The 16,968-nt window shown below is 41.8% G+C and overlaps 1 protein-coding gene across 3 annotated transcripts in view; it reads right to left on the minus strand.

The window, feature by feature from the left end:
* Window positions 1-16,620, minus strand: part of OPRM1 (opioid receptor mu 1) — a 36,563-nt gene extending 19,943 nt beyond the window's left edge. For 2 of the 3 annotated variants that reach the window (XM_039532247.1, XM_039532245.1), the window contains exon 1: window positions 16,118-16,620. In XM_039532247.1, coding sequence (XP_039388181.1) covers window positions 16,118-16,422 — 305 coding nt within the window. In that variant the 5' untranslated portion in view covers window positions 16,423-16,620. Of the gene's footprint in view, window positions 1-5,166; window positions 5,234-16,117 lie in introns of all 3 variants that reach the window. The other variant, XM_039532246.1, reaches the window with a different exon arrangement.
* Between the last annotated feature and the right edge of the window lie 348 nt (window positions 16,621-16,968).

The raw sequence follows: 16,968 nt of genomic DNA on the forward strand, positions 1-16,968 counted from the left end.
AGGCACGTGTAAATGCAGGGACAATACTTTGTTTCTACTTAATAGTTACAAAAATGATAAATGCTGTATGGAAGCCAGGAAAACTGCACTGATTCTTAGATAACTGCACAATATGTATAATACAGTCCAAATGGCTTCTTTGGAAATGTGGAACTTATTTGCTTTCCACTACCTGCTCTGTAATTCAGCAATGAGCCATGGAACATCACAGAAAGGAAAGAGTTGCAAAGGCATAGCGTGCAGCAGAGTGATGGGAGGGCATACCAGAACGGTGAGCACACTGAACAGTTATAGTTCTTGCTGTGCTCAGCATGGAATGCAGAAATGCCACCAAATAATCCAAATTCTGGCTTTACTGCTGGAGACAACCCCCTTCTCTCCCCACATAACTGCTAGATGATGTGCAGCTTCTCAAAGGAATTTCTGCAGAGGCATTTGAAAAGATATACAGTAGATCTGAATGTAGAATGTACTGGACCAGAGCATAGCTACTATATTGGTGTAGGTCAACTGGTTAGGTTAGGTTAGAGCAGTCTTTGTCCACCCAACTCCTCCCTCTCATTTCTTTGGTTTTTTATTCTGTGGATTCCCCTCCCCACAATATCCTTTCTTCACCTCATTCTTTCCCCTGGACTCTATTCCCCTGCCCCAACGTGTCTCTTCCCCTACATTTTTTTGATTCCTCCAAGGCTCTGCCCTCTGAGCTACTCTCTTCCCATACTAACGCTAATCCCCACCCTGTGGTCACAAAACACCTGCAGGGTAGGAGAAGGAAGTAGCTTTAAAAGACTAAAAATTCCTTTGGAGAAGCCTGTGTGTTCACTGCCCTTTCTTGTGCATTCAGGGCCAATTAGCAGCTTCAGCAGCGCCGCAGCTTCTGGAAAGGAGGGCATGAAAGCTGAGGTAATTGTTGGTCCCAGTTCATTTTTAGCCACCTGCCACTGGTCTTGTAGGGAATAATGTGACACCCACTTGCACGTCTCACTGAGGCTGTCTGATATTCAGTTTTTTAATTAATTGTTTTAATGTGTTGGGCCTTGGGCTCAAGTTGCCCATTAAATTACTTGTTGCTTTTCTTTTAATGGCGCCTCTCCCCCTGGCTCCCATCACTTTCTCCCAATGGAGGTACAACTCACATTTTGTCCATGATTTATTATGAATTATTTACTGGTATTAGTCCTCCCCCAGATTGAACAAAAACACTTTTTTCTTCTCACCACCCTAGTTCTCAAAGAATGGCAGTTTATCTCCATTCAGAGAGGACATCTTATCTGCCATTTGAGGCAACATTTTTTGCTTTGACTGCAAAGAATCTAGCAGTCAGCGAGTAAGGAATTTATTTTAGCTAGAATGTGTAATTGCTGCAGAGCTTATATAATGTAATTATTTTACCACTGTTTTCATCTCCTGATTTTATTTCCTCTTTTTTATTGCACATATATGTATGGAAAGAGCCATGGCAGGAGCCTGCACTAAATAAAAACAATTTGATAATGTGTTCTTTCTTTATTACAATACATCTGTAAAAGTGCCAGGGGAAAAAATTCTTTAGTTTTCTGTTTCAGTGCAAAAATATTCTTATTGTCTTAATCCTCCTCTTTTCCCAGACTTGCAGTGAAGAGAAATTTCATTTTAAAAAGAAATTACTGTAAAGTGAATGCTCTGATACACAAACTAATAAACAGTAAGAACATTTGGAGCCATATCAACTCTAGTGTAAATGGGTGAAACTTCCCTGCAGTCAAAAGTGTTTAGACTGTCGAACTTCCCTGCAGTCAAAGGAGGTAAGACTATCAAACCACCTTTAACTTAGTCCCATTATAACTAGGTAGATGACACAAGGTGGGTCTCCAGTAGTAGCTGTTGCTGCCATACGAGTTGTGTAATACACCACTGAGAAAAGATGAATGCTGCTAATACATACAGTATATCCTCATTATCTAGCAGGGGGCCTTTCTAGGGTATATTTGCTTTGCCAGAAAACCACTCTCAACTTCAACTACTCACCTTCCTTCCCTCCCCCATGCTTCCAGTGAAATGTATTTTGGAGAAAAATCAGTGGTTGCATCCATGGTAACAAATGCAACATTTGCAGGAATACTCCACAGGACCCGTGTGCACACAAGCAGTGCTTCATGGCTGCTGGGAAATTTTTTAATTCAAAATTTATTTAATAATATTTTAAACACCAATCAAACATGGTTCAAGACAAAACACTTCCCTTTTGTCTAAAAGAACCCTTTTGCTTGCCCTAAAACAATTCAATTTTTTGACTTGTCAATTTGCCAACAATTAAAAAAAAATCAGTTTGAGCCAAAATTATATCTATTTTTGGAATGGCCATCAAACCAAAACAATTCATTTTCCCAGCTCTATTTATTCCATAATTAACTCCAGGGTTTCTTGCCTTTTCCTCTAAACCCATTAGTATCAACCACTGTGACATTTTGGGGATCACCCAGACCCCCAAGGCGTTCTGTTACGGCTTCCCTGTAGCCTTGGGGTGCTTTAATTCTGTGTTGCTATGGCTCAGATCTCTGATACTACTATGCTATCCACAAGCACCAGGTCTCACGCTGGCTTCCACCACCCTAGTTACTCCTTGCAGGGTGACACCAGCAATATTCCAGCCCACAATCTCCTCAAATCCAGAGTTCCTAACTACTGAATTGTCTCTTCTGATTTGTAACCCTGAAGGCATGAAACAGCCCCCGCTTATCAGCTCACTTCAGTACATGCACATTTCACATAATTTGTACAACAGAGACCTGCTTGGGGTAAAAATAAGTAAGTTTATGTCATAGAAAAGCCACAGATTCAAAGATGAACTAGTAAGGGAGAGCAAACACATACAACTTACACAGAAAATAAACATAAAAGTGCAACTTCAGGCTTTGCGCTTCCATACTAGATAAATTCCCTTTTCTAATACAAGTCACCTATTGCCTTAAAACAGTTTCTCAGCCCCCTACCCTGAGCAAGGATCCAGCATTTCACAGACAGCTTCCCGCTTAGAGGCTGCCCCCCTAGTTTCTGGATGAAAAAACTGTTTCAAGCCTTTTAAAAAGGCTCCCCCCCCCCCCCGCTTTCTCCCCTAGCATACTGACTCATGGTTATTCAGAAAGGGGGAAATTCCCTCTGGACTTGATAGCTGAACTTGATGGCTCAGTGTCTTCCCATTGACTTTAATGGTCCACCATTGCCTTTTCCTGGGCTGGGCAAGGGTTGGGTACTTGTTGAAGCTGGTTTCCTGTAAACACCTGCCTTGGGAGGTGCCCCTCCCTGCTGTGAGGTGTAGCTAAAGTTGTACTAGTTAGGAGCAGTTTTCTACAGATTCATAATCACAGTCTATAACATGTACTTCAGAATGACCATCAAGTTCAGAACATCACAAGCTTTGATAAAAGGCCTTACTCGAGATACTTTTGTAGTACAATAATTTGCTCAATTTGCTCAATTTGGGGGCAGAGGTAAATCTGTTCTCCTCCTGTGCTGTGTGGACCTGATTGTCACAGCCAAGATCAGACAGCAAACTGGACTAGATGAATTATCGGTTTGAACTCCGATGGAAATTTCCATATGAATCATGGTCCATAAAAATAGAATCATTCTGTATTTAACAGCTAATTACTTCGAGTCCTGGGCTAAATCCTGTCCTTAGGCTCACCAGGGTAAATTCTGAGTAATCCTTCTAGAGCAAATTGATTTACTACAAATTTCCATTAGTGGAGGTAAGAGCAGAATTTGGCTCAATAATAACTCTAATTTATTAGTTGAGAACAACAAGTAGCAAAGTGGAGTGACTTTGGCTTTGTAATATATGGGTCAAAACTGGTCATCACATGTGCATGCAGCTTCATGGATATAATTTGGTCCTTAGCTTTAAGGAAAATCAGCAAACTCATCACTCTGAGTTGTATGTGAAGTGAATACAAATGCCTTAAATCACTTAGTATGATATCTGCAAGACAAATAACTTTAGCTGATAAATGTCGATCTCATCCTGGCACTGTTATCTGATCACAATTGTTATAATTAACAAAGAGTTGCAGGATTGTTACACAGTTGCATCTAGTGACAAAGCTAATTAGGCAAAGTAAGACATGAGGTACAGATGTATTGTCCTGAGGTTGGTCTGAGAGGCATTGTGCTTCAGGGACATTCCTCAGAAGCACAGTTCTTCCCAGAGTTCCTGTGTTGCATGGTGGTGGTAATTTGTATAACACTCCTTTTATGAAATGCAACATTCTCTACACCCAGTATTTGGTTCCAGGTATGATATCGTAACATGCGTTGCACCAAGTCATCCAAGGGTGTAGCAGAGGTATGGTATCAGATAACCTCACAGGATTAATCTCTAAATGGTAACCAACTTTTGGTCAGTGGCAGTCTGGACTAGATTTAAATAAGATGAAATTTTATGTGGCCCATTACCAATCCCCTGGGACACCCAATTTATTCTAAATGTGATATTTCAATGTAAAAAATGTTAATATAGATTTTGTTAATGAGGCTGAATAAAGGCAAAGAAAAGAGCATTTGAGTCATGTTCATCCTTTGTTCAAGTTCTAATAAAATGAATACTAAGGTATAAATGCTTTTCATCAATTTGGTTCCCTTGATTTCTAGGGGGAAAATTGCTTGATAGTCAAACATTTACCAAGCTGTAGAGATTACACAGGCTAAATTTCAATCACAGATGGTATGCAAACACAGACACCTGTCTTTCTGTAAATGTAAAAGACATAGATCAATACACTGATAGCTACGATGGTGTTCAGGTTATTTAATGTGAAATACCAGGTGGTATTTTCTCATAACTGTTCAATAACTTCATAGTAATAATGCTAGCCATATGGACTTTAATGCAACATATAACTGGAATGCATTTTTCATATCACCAATGGGCTAACTACTAATCAGGAACTGTGATGGTTTGAGTACTCAAAACATGCACTATTTTCTCCTCAGTTAATCTATTTTTGATAGAAACAAAAATGACCCTCCAACCCGCCCCCCCACCTAACCCACAATCAAATACTGAAAATGTGTACCACATTAATTGCTATTTACCATTTATTTAACTTCCAAAGTGTGCTCAGCTTCTTTAAGAACACAGAAATGTCATGATCCCTGACCCAAAGAGTTTATAATCTAAGGACTTACATTCTACTGTCCTTCCTTACTTTGAGTACCTTGGGGATAATGTAAACAAGTGTGGCTGTCTCTGGACCTAAATAAAGAAGGGTTACAAATAGAGTTAATGACAAACTTAGGAGGGGGAAGTTAGAGGATAGGGAGAATAATAATACAAAAGTAAGAATGTGTTGTACACACCATGTTATGCCGGCCTCTTACTCCTCAATGTATACAAAGTTAAAAAAAATCGTTTGGATCTAATATATTTCCAACCAGCCCATGAATATTGATAAAATTTCCTTTACAGTGATTTTTGTCTGGTTATTCAACCTATGCCTGCTCCAAACAGTTCCCATCGTAAGCTATGGCTACGCTACAGATCTTACAGTGGCACAGTATATAGCCACTCTATGTTGGTGGGAGAGCTCTCCTGCCGGCATAATTAAACCAACCCCAATGAGTGGCAGTAGCTATGTTGGCAGGAGACTTTGTCCACATCAGCACTTTTGTCGGTGAAACTTACGTTGGTCAGAGGTGTGTTTTTTCACACCCCTGACTGACAAAAGTTTTGCCAACAAAAGTGCTAGTGTTGACAAAGTCTTAGTCTAGGAATGCCTTAATTTGTAATCCCTTGATAATTGTCATTTTTAGCCCTTATTCTTCCCTGTGAATAATGACTAAAGCTTTACATCTTGTCAGAGAAAGAGTTGTCGAGTCTTCTTCCATCACATGCACAGCATTCTCCATCACCTTCACTGATCTCCTATTTATATCAGAATTCAGACCAAAACTACCTTTTTTGGGCCCAGTCATCCCACCCCCTTGTGCAAAGCACACAAAGGAATGAAAAGGTATAAATTGGTATGAAACAAAGGTTAATTCATACCAAATCAGCAGCCCTGGCCTGCTATCCCTGCACGATGCAATGCCAACAGTACAGCATGTCTGCAACACTCAATTCTTGTGCTGCTTCAAGACAGTGAGCAAGTAAAAATTAGTGCTGGAAGAGACCTTTTTGACAAAGTGTCATTTTGTCAAAGCTGAAATACTTGAGAAAAACTTTATCATACTCTATAGCCTGCTGATCACTGGTTTGCACTGGCCTGAGAGAGACCCAGGTTCAAGTCCTTGATTCACAGCAGAGTTTGCCATGCCAGATCACTCTGAGTCAAGGGACTTGAAGCAGGATCTCCCACAGCCCAGCCGGTGCTCTACCCACCAAGCTATAGAGCATGAGAGTTGCTTTCTGTGGTCTGAAGTAACCAGCGAGCCCTGGACTCAAAACACCTTCCTGACCAGAAAACCTCATGTTTCAATCTGAAAACAGACATTTCAACACAATTCTATTTTTCATGAAAACATTCAAAAGGTTTTGGTTTTGTGCTAGTGCGGAACAAAAATTTTGAAAGCTGCCACAAACCAGAATTGTTGTCCTCCAGGCGGCTCTGATAAAATACTAGTCTAGCCTTAAAGGAAAAGTTTAAGAAAGTCAGTATCCTGGTATGACTAATAAATAATTAGGGCTGTCAAACCATTAAAAAATAAATCATGATTAATCGCAGTTTTAATCGCACTGGTAAACAATAATAGAATACCAATTTAAATGTATTATAAATATTTTAGATGTTTTTCTACATTTTCAAACATACTGATTTCAATTGCAATGCATAATATAAAGTGTAGAGTGCTCACTTTATAGTTTTTATTACAAATATTTGCACTGTAAAAAAGACAAACAAATAATAGTGCAAGCTACAAGTCAAAGCATTAAGGGGCATACGAATGTTTAGCACATCTGACATGTAACTACCTTGCAACACCAGCTACAACAGTGCCATGCAAATGCCTATTCTCACTTTCAGGTGACATTGTAAATAAGAAGTGGGCAGCATTATCTCCTGTGAATGTAAACAAACTTGTTTGTCTTAGCGATTGGCTGAACAAGAAGTAGGACTGAGTGAAATTGTAGGATCCAAAGTTTTACATTGTTTTGTTTTTGAGTGCAGTTATGTAAAAAATAATTCTACATTTGTAAGTTGCACATTGAGGATAAAAAGATTGCACTACAGTACGTGTCTGAGGTGAATTGAAAAATACTATTTCTTTTGTTTAGATTTTTTACAATGCAAATATTTGTAATAAAAATAATATAAAGTCAGCACTGTACACTTTGTATTCTGTGATGTCACTGAAATCAATAGATTTGAAAATATAAAAAAAAATCCAAAACATTTATAATACATTTAAATTGGTATTCTATTATTATTTAACAGTGCAATTAAAACGGCAATTAAGTTTTTTTAATTGAATTAATTTCTTTCAGGATAATCACTTGAGTTAACTGTGATTAATTTGACAGCCCTAAAAATAATAATACCATAAACAGAAAAAGGGATGATAGTGTCCCAGACACCGCACATAGTTTTTATCCTACTTTGAAGAAAGTTAAAACTGCAGCACTATTGCAACCCTCCTCCCCCAAAACATTCACAGTGAGATTTGGTTTTAGTGCTCTGCACTTGGAGTGATTGTTAGGTATAATTTCATGAGATGGGTTGTCCAAATAGATTTCTGACAGAATTCCATTGCTGATAACACCATTATTAGACCAGGGCCTCTGCACTGCAGAAACATGCACATAACATACAAAAACAACAAGAACAAAAAAAAAAAAAAAAACCCCAGTAGAATTTGCTAACTCACACTCTATAATTTGCAGAAAAATGCAGTTTCTTTCCATTACTTTGCAAATGCCTATTATCAAACACAGTTACACTGAGGACACATACTGCCCAGAATTCATTCATTTTACAAATTCTGCTGTAGTAGTGTATCCTGGAACATTACCCAGTAATTAATAACAACATACAGTTTAAGTATTTGAATATATAAACCATATTTTGTGGTTCATCACCTTTGCTTTTCTACTGTTTGCTCCCACTGGGAGATTTCCATTGAATTCTCTGGGCTTTAGATCAGGCCTTTTGCCAATTTCAATAGCTCAGCAGTGGGTCTCTTGGTCATTAATAAGTTAATGGGATTCTAATGTACAGCATTCCAAACAACACACATTAAATTCTAACCCCTCCCATCCCACAACATTTGTAAACACTCCCAAAAACACTGTTTCACCACTCAAAAAAGCAATTAAGAAAACCAAGCAAGATAAACCCACTGTTGCCGTTAGCAAAAAAAAACAAAAAACACATACCACATGTCAAAAGCAGAAAGAGTCTGAAGAAATAATCAGCAATATTCTCCACAAAATAAGCAAAGAAAAAATTACGCTCACCCAACATTGACACATAACACAAGAAAAAGAAACACTGAATCCCCTTCCAAAAGCCTTCCTATAAAAATACACATCAGCATCAACATTTTCAATCCCTTTGGTACCCCACTCTGAGCCGGGATTGAGGCATAGGCACTTTGGCCCCAGCTCCTGGAGTCCTGCGATTACATGAGAAACTTGTCTTTCAGTTAAAAAAAAAGTTTCTAGTCTTCTTGGTTGTGAAGAAAAATTTGAAAATGCACCCGCAGTGCAGCTGATGCAGAGACATTAGTCTGAGTTTGCAGAGACCCTGAAATTACACTCTGAGAGGGGTGAATCTCACAATGCAGCTCAAGGAGGTGTTAACAACACCAGTCCAGCAAATCACTGTATGGGTGGCAGGAGCAGAAGAGTGCACTGTGTCCAACCAACTCACCCAAGCAGATGCACCTCCATTATTGAGCTAAGTATTGGGGGGAACCCCAATGCTGCCACCCTACCTCTTCAGATGGGAGAGATGATCTGGGTTGTTACAAAAGGGGTGCCATAGCATTAGGTTGATTTCTAATGGTGTGGTGTGCTTAGTGCCCTGGATAGGCTTAATTTGACCCTAGACTTTCTCTCTGCCTCCCATCATAAGCTCTGAGGGGCCTTTCTCCTTCACCACTGCCCCTCACTATCCTGCTAAGCCCATTTTCCTCCTTTACTGCCCCTCATCCAAATCCTGAACAGACTTTCTTCTGTCACCTGCTTCTGATCCTTGAGGACTCTTCTTCCTCCTCTTCTCCTGCCCCATGCTAACACAGGATCACCTAGCGAGGGGTCATGGCTACTTACATTACTAGAAGCCAACATACGCTGAATCAGAATTCCCAGCTTTCACATGGAAAATGTTGGTAATAGTGGGATAAATGTTGATAAAAAAGTGGGATAAATGTGAAAAATGCCATGGCAAGCAAAATTCTTAGAGAAAGTTAAGGGTTTTGTGTGAAATGTTTGGTTTTAAAAAGGGCAATTTTTCAACCATAACTTTAAAAAAAAAATTTGACCTGTTTTAGCTGTAACTAACACACACAGCTCAGCTATGTGCAGTCTGGACTGGCTGTTGCCTGCTGCTCCCCATCTCCATCTGATCACAAAGGGATGACTCTGAAATATGTCCTGGTAATAGGCTGGGTTCTAACCACCATATCTGGACTGAAAGAACAAAATATAATTTTCAATTGTTTGAATATATAAAGCATATTTTGGATAAAAAGTAAAAGTAATGTTATTTTTGTTCCTACAGAGCCTGATCCAAAACCCACTGAAATCAACTGCAAGACTTCATTGATTTCACTGGGCTTAATCACAGCTTCTCTTCTCTTTAAATCATTAGTAAAAAAAATGTTCTGAGACATCTGAAGGGAGGAATTTTGTTTTCTATCATTTGGCAAAAACTCCTTCCATCTAAGCTTCTACTGCCAGAAGCTGGGAGTGGATGACAGGGGATGGATCACTTGATAATTGCCAACTCCTATTCATTCCCTCTGAAGCACCTGGCATTGGCTGCTGTCTGAAGACAGGATACTGGAAGAGATGGACCGTTGGTCTGACCCAGTATGGCCATTCTTATGCTGTAATTTCAAGTTCATGGTACTAGACAAATCATTTACCGTCAAGATACAAGGCATTTCTTGAAAGAACACATCACCAAGGGTACTTCAGTCTTAATTTATGAGAAATGCAGTTAAGGCTCCAATCCTGAGAAGTGTGCAGTGCCTTCAGTTCCCATTGACTTCACTGGGTGTTGTGGGTACTAAGCTCCTCTCAGCACCTTGCAGGATTGAGCTCTGAGGTAAATATTCCATCTTTCCAGACATCCGTGTAGTGTCAAGGATGGTTGACTAGATTTGTATTATATATTTCTAATACTGGACGTGCTAAAGTCTTAGCCTCAGATCCTCAAAGGTATTTAGGCAGATACCTCCCATTGAAATCAGTGGAAGTTAGGGGCCTAAAGAGCTTTGAAGAACTGACCCTTAGACCACAATCCTTCTCCCATGCACATCCATGACAAATCTCCCACTGACTTGAATGGGAGCAGGACAGCGCCCACAGATTGCTTTGGTAACTGAATTCACTGTGTTACTAATAGCACACTGTATCTATGTGCCACTCAATAGCTAGAAGTCACATTTGTTGTTGCCTAACGTTTGCCGACTAAAATATTAATTTAAGAAGAAAATTATAATTCGCCTTCATGTCTTTTCAAAAGCATTACAGCACCCTATTCATTTTGGAATTAATATTCATATGGAATCCATAAAGAAAATAGCTAACATAGCACCACAATAGTCAAAAAATCAATGGAGGGTGATAAAACCTGAGTTCTACTGTATCACCGAGAAACACAGCAGAGGAGCTGCTTGATCATCACTGACGGAAACAACTTAGAGTTGGCTACAAAGGACTTGATTGGACAGGATGCAGGTACAGAATGGTGTATATATACATTCAAGTTAAAAACTGATGAGAAAGTCAGTGTGTGCTGGAGAATCTGATCCTGCATCAATGAGAGTGCTGCCGAGTAGCTGCCAAGTCACTCCTCCGTAGTGGCAAAAATTTGGTCAAGGAAAAGAGCAAACAGATAATCAAAGCACCTAATTTGCATACTGAGATTCACATTTAAGCCTATGTCTGCCACTCTTCGACTTGTCCTCTTTTAACCCATTGCTCAGGAGAGTAAGGGACCAGATGCAGAAGTGGCTTGAGTAGTAGCATGGAGGATTATAGTTAGCCCTGAACATTATGCAAGGACTTGCACAATCAAGGCCCAAAACTCATAATTTTAAACCCCCTTTTCTTAACCTTATCAAACTTCCTGAAAAGATAATGTACCCAGGGATGAGATGTGGTGTGCAAAATTTCAGAAAGAACTTTTCTTTTTGGAGGAGCTAGGGGGATAGATGTTTGAATACTTCTAATACAGCTTTCAGCTTAACTGTGGGGCAACTCCATGTGCTTTTGACCACATTTCCAAAGGAGCCAGGTTTATTGGGAGTTATTGAAGCTCAACGTCTCTGAAGATCAACTCATTACTGTTCTTGTTGGGCCTGATCCTCCAAGGTACTCCCATTCCTCAAAGGTATTTAGGTGCCTAACTCACATTGAAATAATAGAATATTCTGGTGCAGATCTCCCTTAATCTCTCCACTTGAAGTTGTTCCATTTTAATTAAATAATTAAATATTAATTGAGTCACAAATAGTTAGAATGACTCTACTGCTTAGTGGTTAAAGCACTGAACTGCAAAGTGGCAGATCTCTATTTAAATCCCTTTTACATATCAGGCAGAAGTGGGACTTAAACCAGGAGTCTCTCCTATTCCACCTGCATACCCTAACCACTGGGCTAAAGATTATAAGGGAGGCCTCATCCCCTTCATCCCTTGCTGTTTTGTGCGAACTCACCTGAGGAGCCCCATCTGGTAGGCAGCCTTTTAAGCATGCCCACTGCATCAAATCCCCCTCCCCCCACCCCAAACTTAAGCAGCCAAACATATACCTTCCTCTGGTTTGTGAATCACTCTGGGGCTTAGGCAGGAGGTCGGTACCCAGATACCCAGAATGAGGCAGCAGTGCACATGTCCACAGGCAGGAACACAGGCTCATAGGGAACTTTTACTGCAAAAACATAGGTGCTGAGTGACTTTAGCCACTTATAAGGTTATGTGGCAGCCAAGCAGGAGTTTGGTGGATCTCACTGGTGCCTAAAACTGAGACTTAGGTGCCTAAGTACCTTTATGGATCCCACCCTTAACCTCTTTGTGCCTCATATCCCCATCTGTAAAATGAAAGTAATAATACTTCCTTTCTCTCACTCTTTGTCTTGTCTATTTAGATTGTAAGCTCTTTGGGGCAGAGACTGTTCCTTAAAATGACTATGTACCGTGTCTAGGACACCGAGGCTTCTTGGTGATGTTGTAATACAAATAATAATAAACGCAAAGATTGTGAAAATGGTACTATCGGTTATTGGATATTTAACAGGTTCAGCTGGCATAACTAAACAACCTCAAACCAATACTTATTTACAAGCATCCTTACTCTATTATATTATGCATCTGATTTTCCCCAGTGGAAAACATTCACTACATGTATCAAACAAATATGGTCATCATGCCATTTAGAAGTATCTGTACAGCTGGAAAGTTGCCAGGAAACGGCATGTTTTGCTGATTGGATAAAATCACGGAGTGGTATAGGATCTTTCCAGCTATTTCAATTTAAAATCCAGTCCCTAAAGGGTAATTTGAAACAACAGCTCCCTGGCCTGGGATAGGACTACTCCAGTTGGAGCCACTGATGCATATTATTGAATCTCCATTTCCATTAACCCTGTCAGCCAAGTTGGCTTATTAATTGGTGTGCCATAAATTCACTAGCATGCTACTACTGCTCTTAAATATATACTGTGGGTGAGACAAATTTCTACTCTCATCAATATCTCAAATCCTGTACTTTTACGGTTAAGATTTTCAGTATTGGGAAACATGTCCACTGTGAAGTTTCTGTGGTTGCTGCTGTAATGCAAGCAGTTGCTGTGGGATTGTCTCCATTCTGCCCTTTCAGTTACAATATGGCACTCATCACTAGCAACTAGTTTCCATGCTATTCCTGCTAATTGTGCCCTGCTGCACCAATCTGTCAAATTAGTCCCAGGTTGAATCAGACATTAAAAAGTTCCCTTCTGCTTGTATTCCCTGGAAAATACAAATGTATTTTAAAACAGCAAGATTAAACTAGTGAAAAACAACAATTTTAGAAAATAACTACTAATCTGGTTTTGCCTTTGGTAAGGATAACAAGTCTTGTGGATAAGGGAGAAGCGGTGGATATGGTATACCTAGACTTTAGTATGGCATTTGATACAGTCTTGCATGATATTCTTATTGATAAACTAGACAAATACAACTTACATGGGGTTACTATAAGGTGGGTGTATAACTGGCTGGATAACCATACTCAGAGAGTAGTTATTAATGGTTACCAATCCTGCTGGAAAGGTATAACAAGTGGGGTTCCACAGGGGTCTGTTTTGGGACCGGCTCTGTTCAATATCTTCAGCAACGACTTAGATATTGGCATAGAAAGTACACTTATTAAGTTTGCAGATTATACCAAACTGGGAGGGATTGCAACATCTTTGGAGGATAGGGTCATAATTCAAAATGATCTGGACAAATTGGAGAAATGGTCTGAGGTAAACAAAATTTAACAAAGACAAATGCAAAGTGCTCCACTTAGGAAGGAACAATCAGTTTCACACATACAGAATGGGAAGAAACGGTCTAGGAAGGAGTACGGCAGAAAGGGATCTAGGGTTATAGTGGACCACAAGCTAAATATGAGTCAACAGTGTGATGCTGTTGCAAAAAAAGCAAACATGATTCTGGGATGCATTAACAGGCGTGTTGTGAGCAAGACACGAGAAGTCATTCTTCCGCTCTACTCTGCGCTGGTTAGGCCTCAGCTGGAGTATTGTGTCCAGTTCTGGGCACTGCATTTCAAGAAAGATGTGGAGAAACTGGAGAGGGTCCAGAGAAGAGCAACAACACTGATTAAAGGGCTTGAGAACATGACCTCTGAAGGAAGGCTGAAAGAATTGGGTTTGTTTAGTTTGGAAGAGAGAAGATTGAGAGGGGACATGATAGAAGTTTTCAGGTATCTAAAAGGGTGTCATAAGGAGGAGGGAGAAAACTTGTTCACCTTAGCCTCTAAGGATAGAACAAGAAGCAAGGGGCTTAAACTGCAGCAAGGGAGGTTTAGGTTGGACATTAGGAAACAGTTCCTAACTGTCAGGGTGGTTAAACACTGGTATAAATTGCCTAGGGAGGTTGTGGAATCTCCATCTCTAGAGATATTTAAGAGTAGGTTAGATAAATGTCTATCCGGGATGGTCTAGACAGTGTTTGATCCTGCCATGAGGGCAGGGGACTGGACTCGATGACCTCTCGAGGTCCCTTCCAGTCCTAGAATCTATGAATCTATAAGGCATCATATTATTTTTATTTATTTAAAACACTAACGGTTTATAACTTCAGGACCACTCAGGATAACAACATATTACCTTGCTTTAATATATAGAATTATTTCTATTTCCTCTTCTCATCACATCATGAAAACCTAACCTTTACAAATTACATTAAAATTAATGCAAGAAAAGTGTTGTTTCTCCCAAGAATATGTATTCTAAATGAAATCCCAGTTTCCTACAGCAATTCCATCTGTTGCAATCATTGCTTTCAATAGATGGTGCTGTTTTCTCAGAGAAAGTGATTGTAATCTGATTTCTCCTAAATGTTACACAAATGTAAGGAGCAAATTTCATTCCTCTCTTACTTGCCTTGTATTAAGAAATCTGATTTGTAAGTGTAGACGACTCAGTCATGAAGGAACTGCAACTTATTTAAAAAAAACTCTTTAAATCTTAAATTGCTCCTTTGAATAACAGTTGTCCCACTAGTAAATATATTTATCTGGAATTGGGATTATCTGTGAGAAAGCTAAGAAAGATTGCAACAACATTGAAAAAGCAGTAATTAGTTTTAATGGGCCCGATCCTTAGTAGAAATCAGTGGGACTTTTGCATTAATTTCAAGGGGAAGACTACAGAGCCCCAGGAAGAAAGAAAGAGAGAGAGAGAGAGAGAGAGAGAGAGTGTGAGAGAGAAAGGTTAGGTGTTATAATATTCACGTGTGTGTGTAGTGTTAAAGAATCATAGTTTTAATCCTTCTGTCTCCATAGCTAGTGTGCTAGAGTTCCGTGTGAAAGCACATCACAAATGTTCTGAGCAAATGCATTTATCTCCACTTATTTGTTAGCATTTGTTCTGGACTCTCAGGTAGTGATTACCAGATTATAAATCACAGCCATGAAGATTATAAATTGCCACCTAAACAAGTAGACGTCACTTTTGCTTCTGTGGCGCGTTGTGTTAATTTCTTTCTCTCTAATTTATTATTATTCGTTTAGTCAGCTCACCTCTGAGCCTTGCTGAAATTTCCTTCATGAGGCAGAAAGGTCAGTTGCCTTCCTCTGAGCTGATCTTTGTGAAATATTTTTCTCTCGCTATCGGACCTAGAGTACAACTTTTCCCCAGAACCTTTTCAGGTTACCCCTAGCAGAGGCGTCATGCCTCCCATAGGGTATTTTAGCAATACATTAATATCGTCTGCGATTAGCCACAAAGCAGAAAGAGGAAAACAGAGAGGTCTGTCTAAAGGATCTTTCCCCCCACGTCCCGTGTCCCTGAAGCAGGAAGAGGCAACTTGCAAGAATCTCAGCTCCTCTCCAAGTGGCCAGCACACCCGGGGCGGGAGAGACAGAGCTTGGTGTGGAAAGTACCTCCAAGCAGGACCCTACTTTCAGCCGCGCCAATTCGAGTGATTCCCCCGCCCCCCTTCCAGCCAGCCTCATCAAGGCAAAGACATCATGTCCCCTCTCTCCCCACCCCGGTGTCAAGCAATCGCACTGTCTGGCGCCATGTAGCTGCTCCCGGGTTGCGAGCGGTGCCGAGGAAAGTGACTAATAAGAAACAAAGTGGTTGGCGCTTTATAGCCTCCCTGGTCTCTCTCCCTCCGGCCCCCAGCCTCCGTGCGCCAACACAGCTCCCCCTGGCCCCGGGGCAGCCTCCCTCTGCCCCCTGCCCCTGCCCAGCCCTTACCTGATGATGACATACATGACCAAGAAGTTTCCGAAGAGCCCCACCACGCACACGACGGAGTAGAGAGCCATGATGGTGATGGCTGTGATCATGGAGGGGCTGACCCCGCTCGTCGGGCACGGGCTGCCGCCGCCTCCCCCCTGGCTGCTGTTGGTGCCGCTGCAGGGGTCGGACTGGTTCCAGCCGGGCTCCTCCGGGCGCCCGGACAGGTTGCCCCAGACGCCCGGCGGCAGGGGAGGGCAGGCGGCGGAGGGAGGCGCGAAGGGCCCGCAGGCGCTGGAGTTGGCGGGGAAGGAGCTGTCCATGGTGCTGGGCGGAGGAGCGCGCAGGACGCGCACCGCCGGAGCAGCAGGTAAACCGCGGGGCGGGCAGCGGGCGGGCGGGCTCAGCGGCGTCCCTCGCAGGCCGCCTCCAGGGGGAGAGGGAGCGACCCCAGCCCGCAGCCAGCGAGGCGCACCGGGCGGCGGGGAGAGGCGAACTGACACATGCACCCCGCGCCTCGCAGCGCCTGACACGCGAGTGTCTTCGGCTGGAAGCTGCCACCTCAGCCCCCCGCGGAGCACCCGGGAGCTGCAGGGGCGGGGCGGGGAGGGGCGCCGGGGAGCAGGCGGCTGGCTGGGGAGGGAGGGAGGAAACGCGGGATCTTGCGCAACAGAAACGCCAAAGCTTCGCTCGCTCGCCCGCCCGCCAGATGCGCGCGCCCGCCCGCACGTGCGGTCCCACAGCTGGATGGGCGGCACGTGTGTGTGCGGGCTGGGCGAGCGCGGAGAGGCGGACCCTGCGGCTGGGGGGGGGTGGGGGAGGAAAAGGGGGAGGGACGCGAGTCGCCTTTTCTCTCTTGGCGTTTATTC

This window comes from Mauremys reevesii, linkage group 3, assembly GCF_016161935.1.
Source record: "Mauremys reevesii isolate NIE-2019 linkage group 3, ASM1616193v1, whole genome shotgun sequence".
Lineage (NCBI taxonomy): Eukaryota > Metazoa > Chordata > Testudines > Geoemydidae > Mauremys > Mauremys reevesii.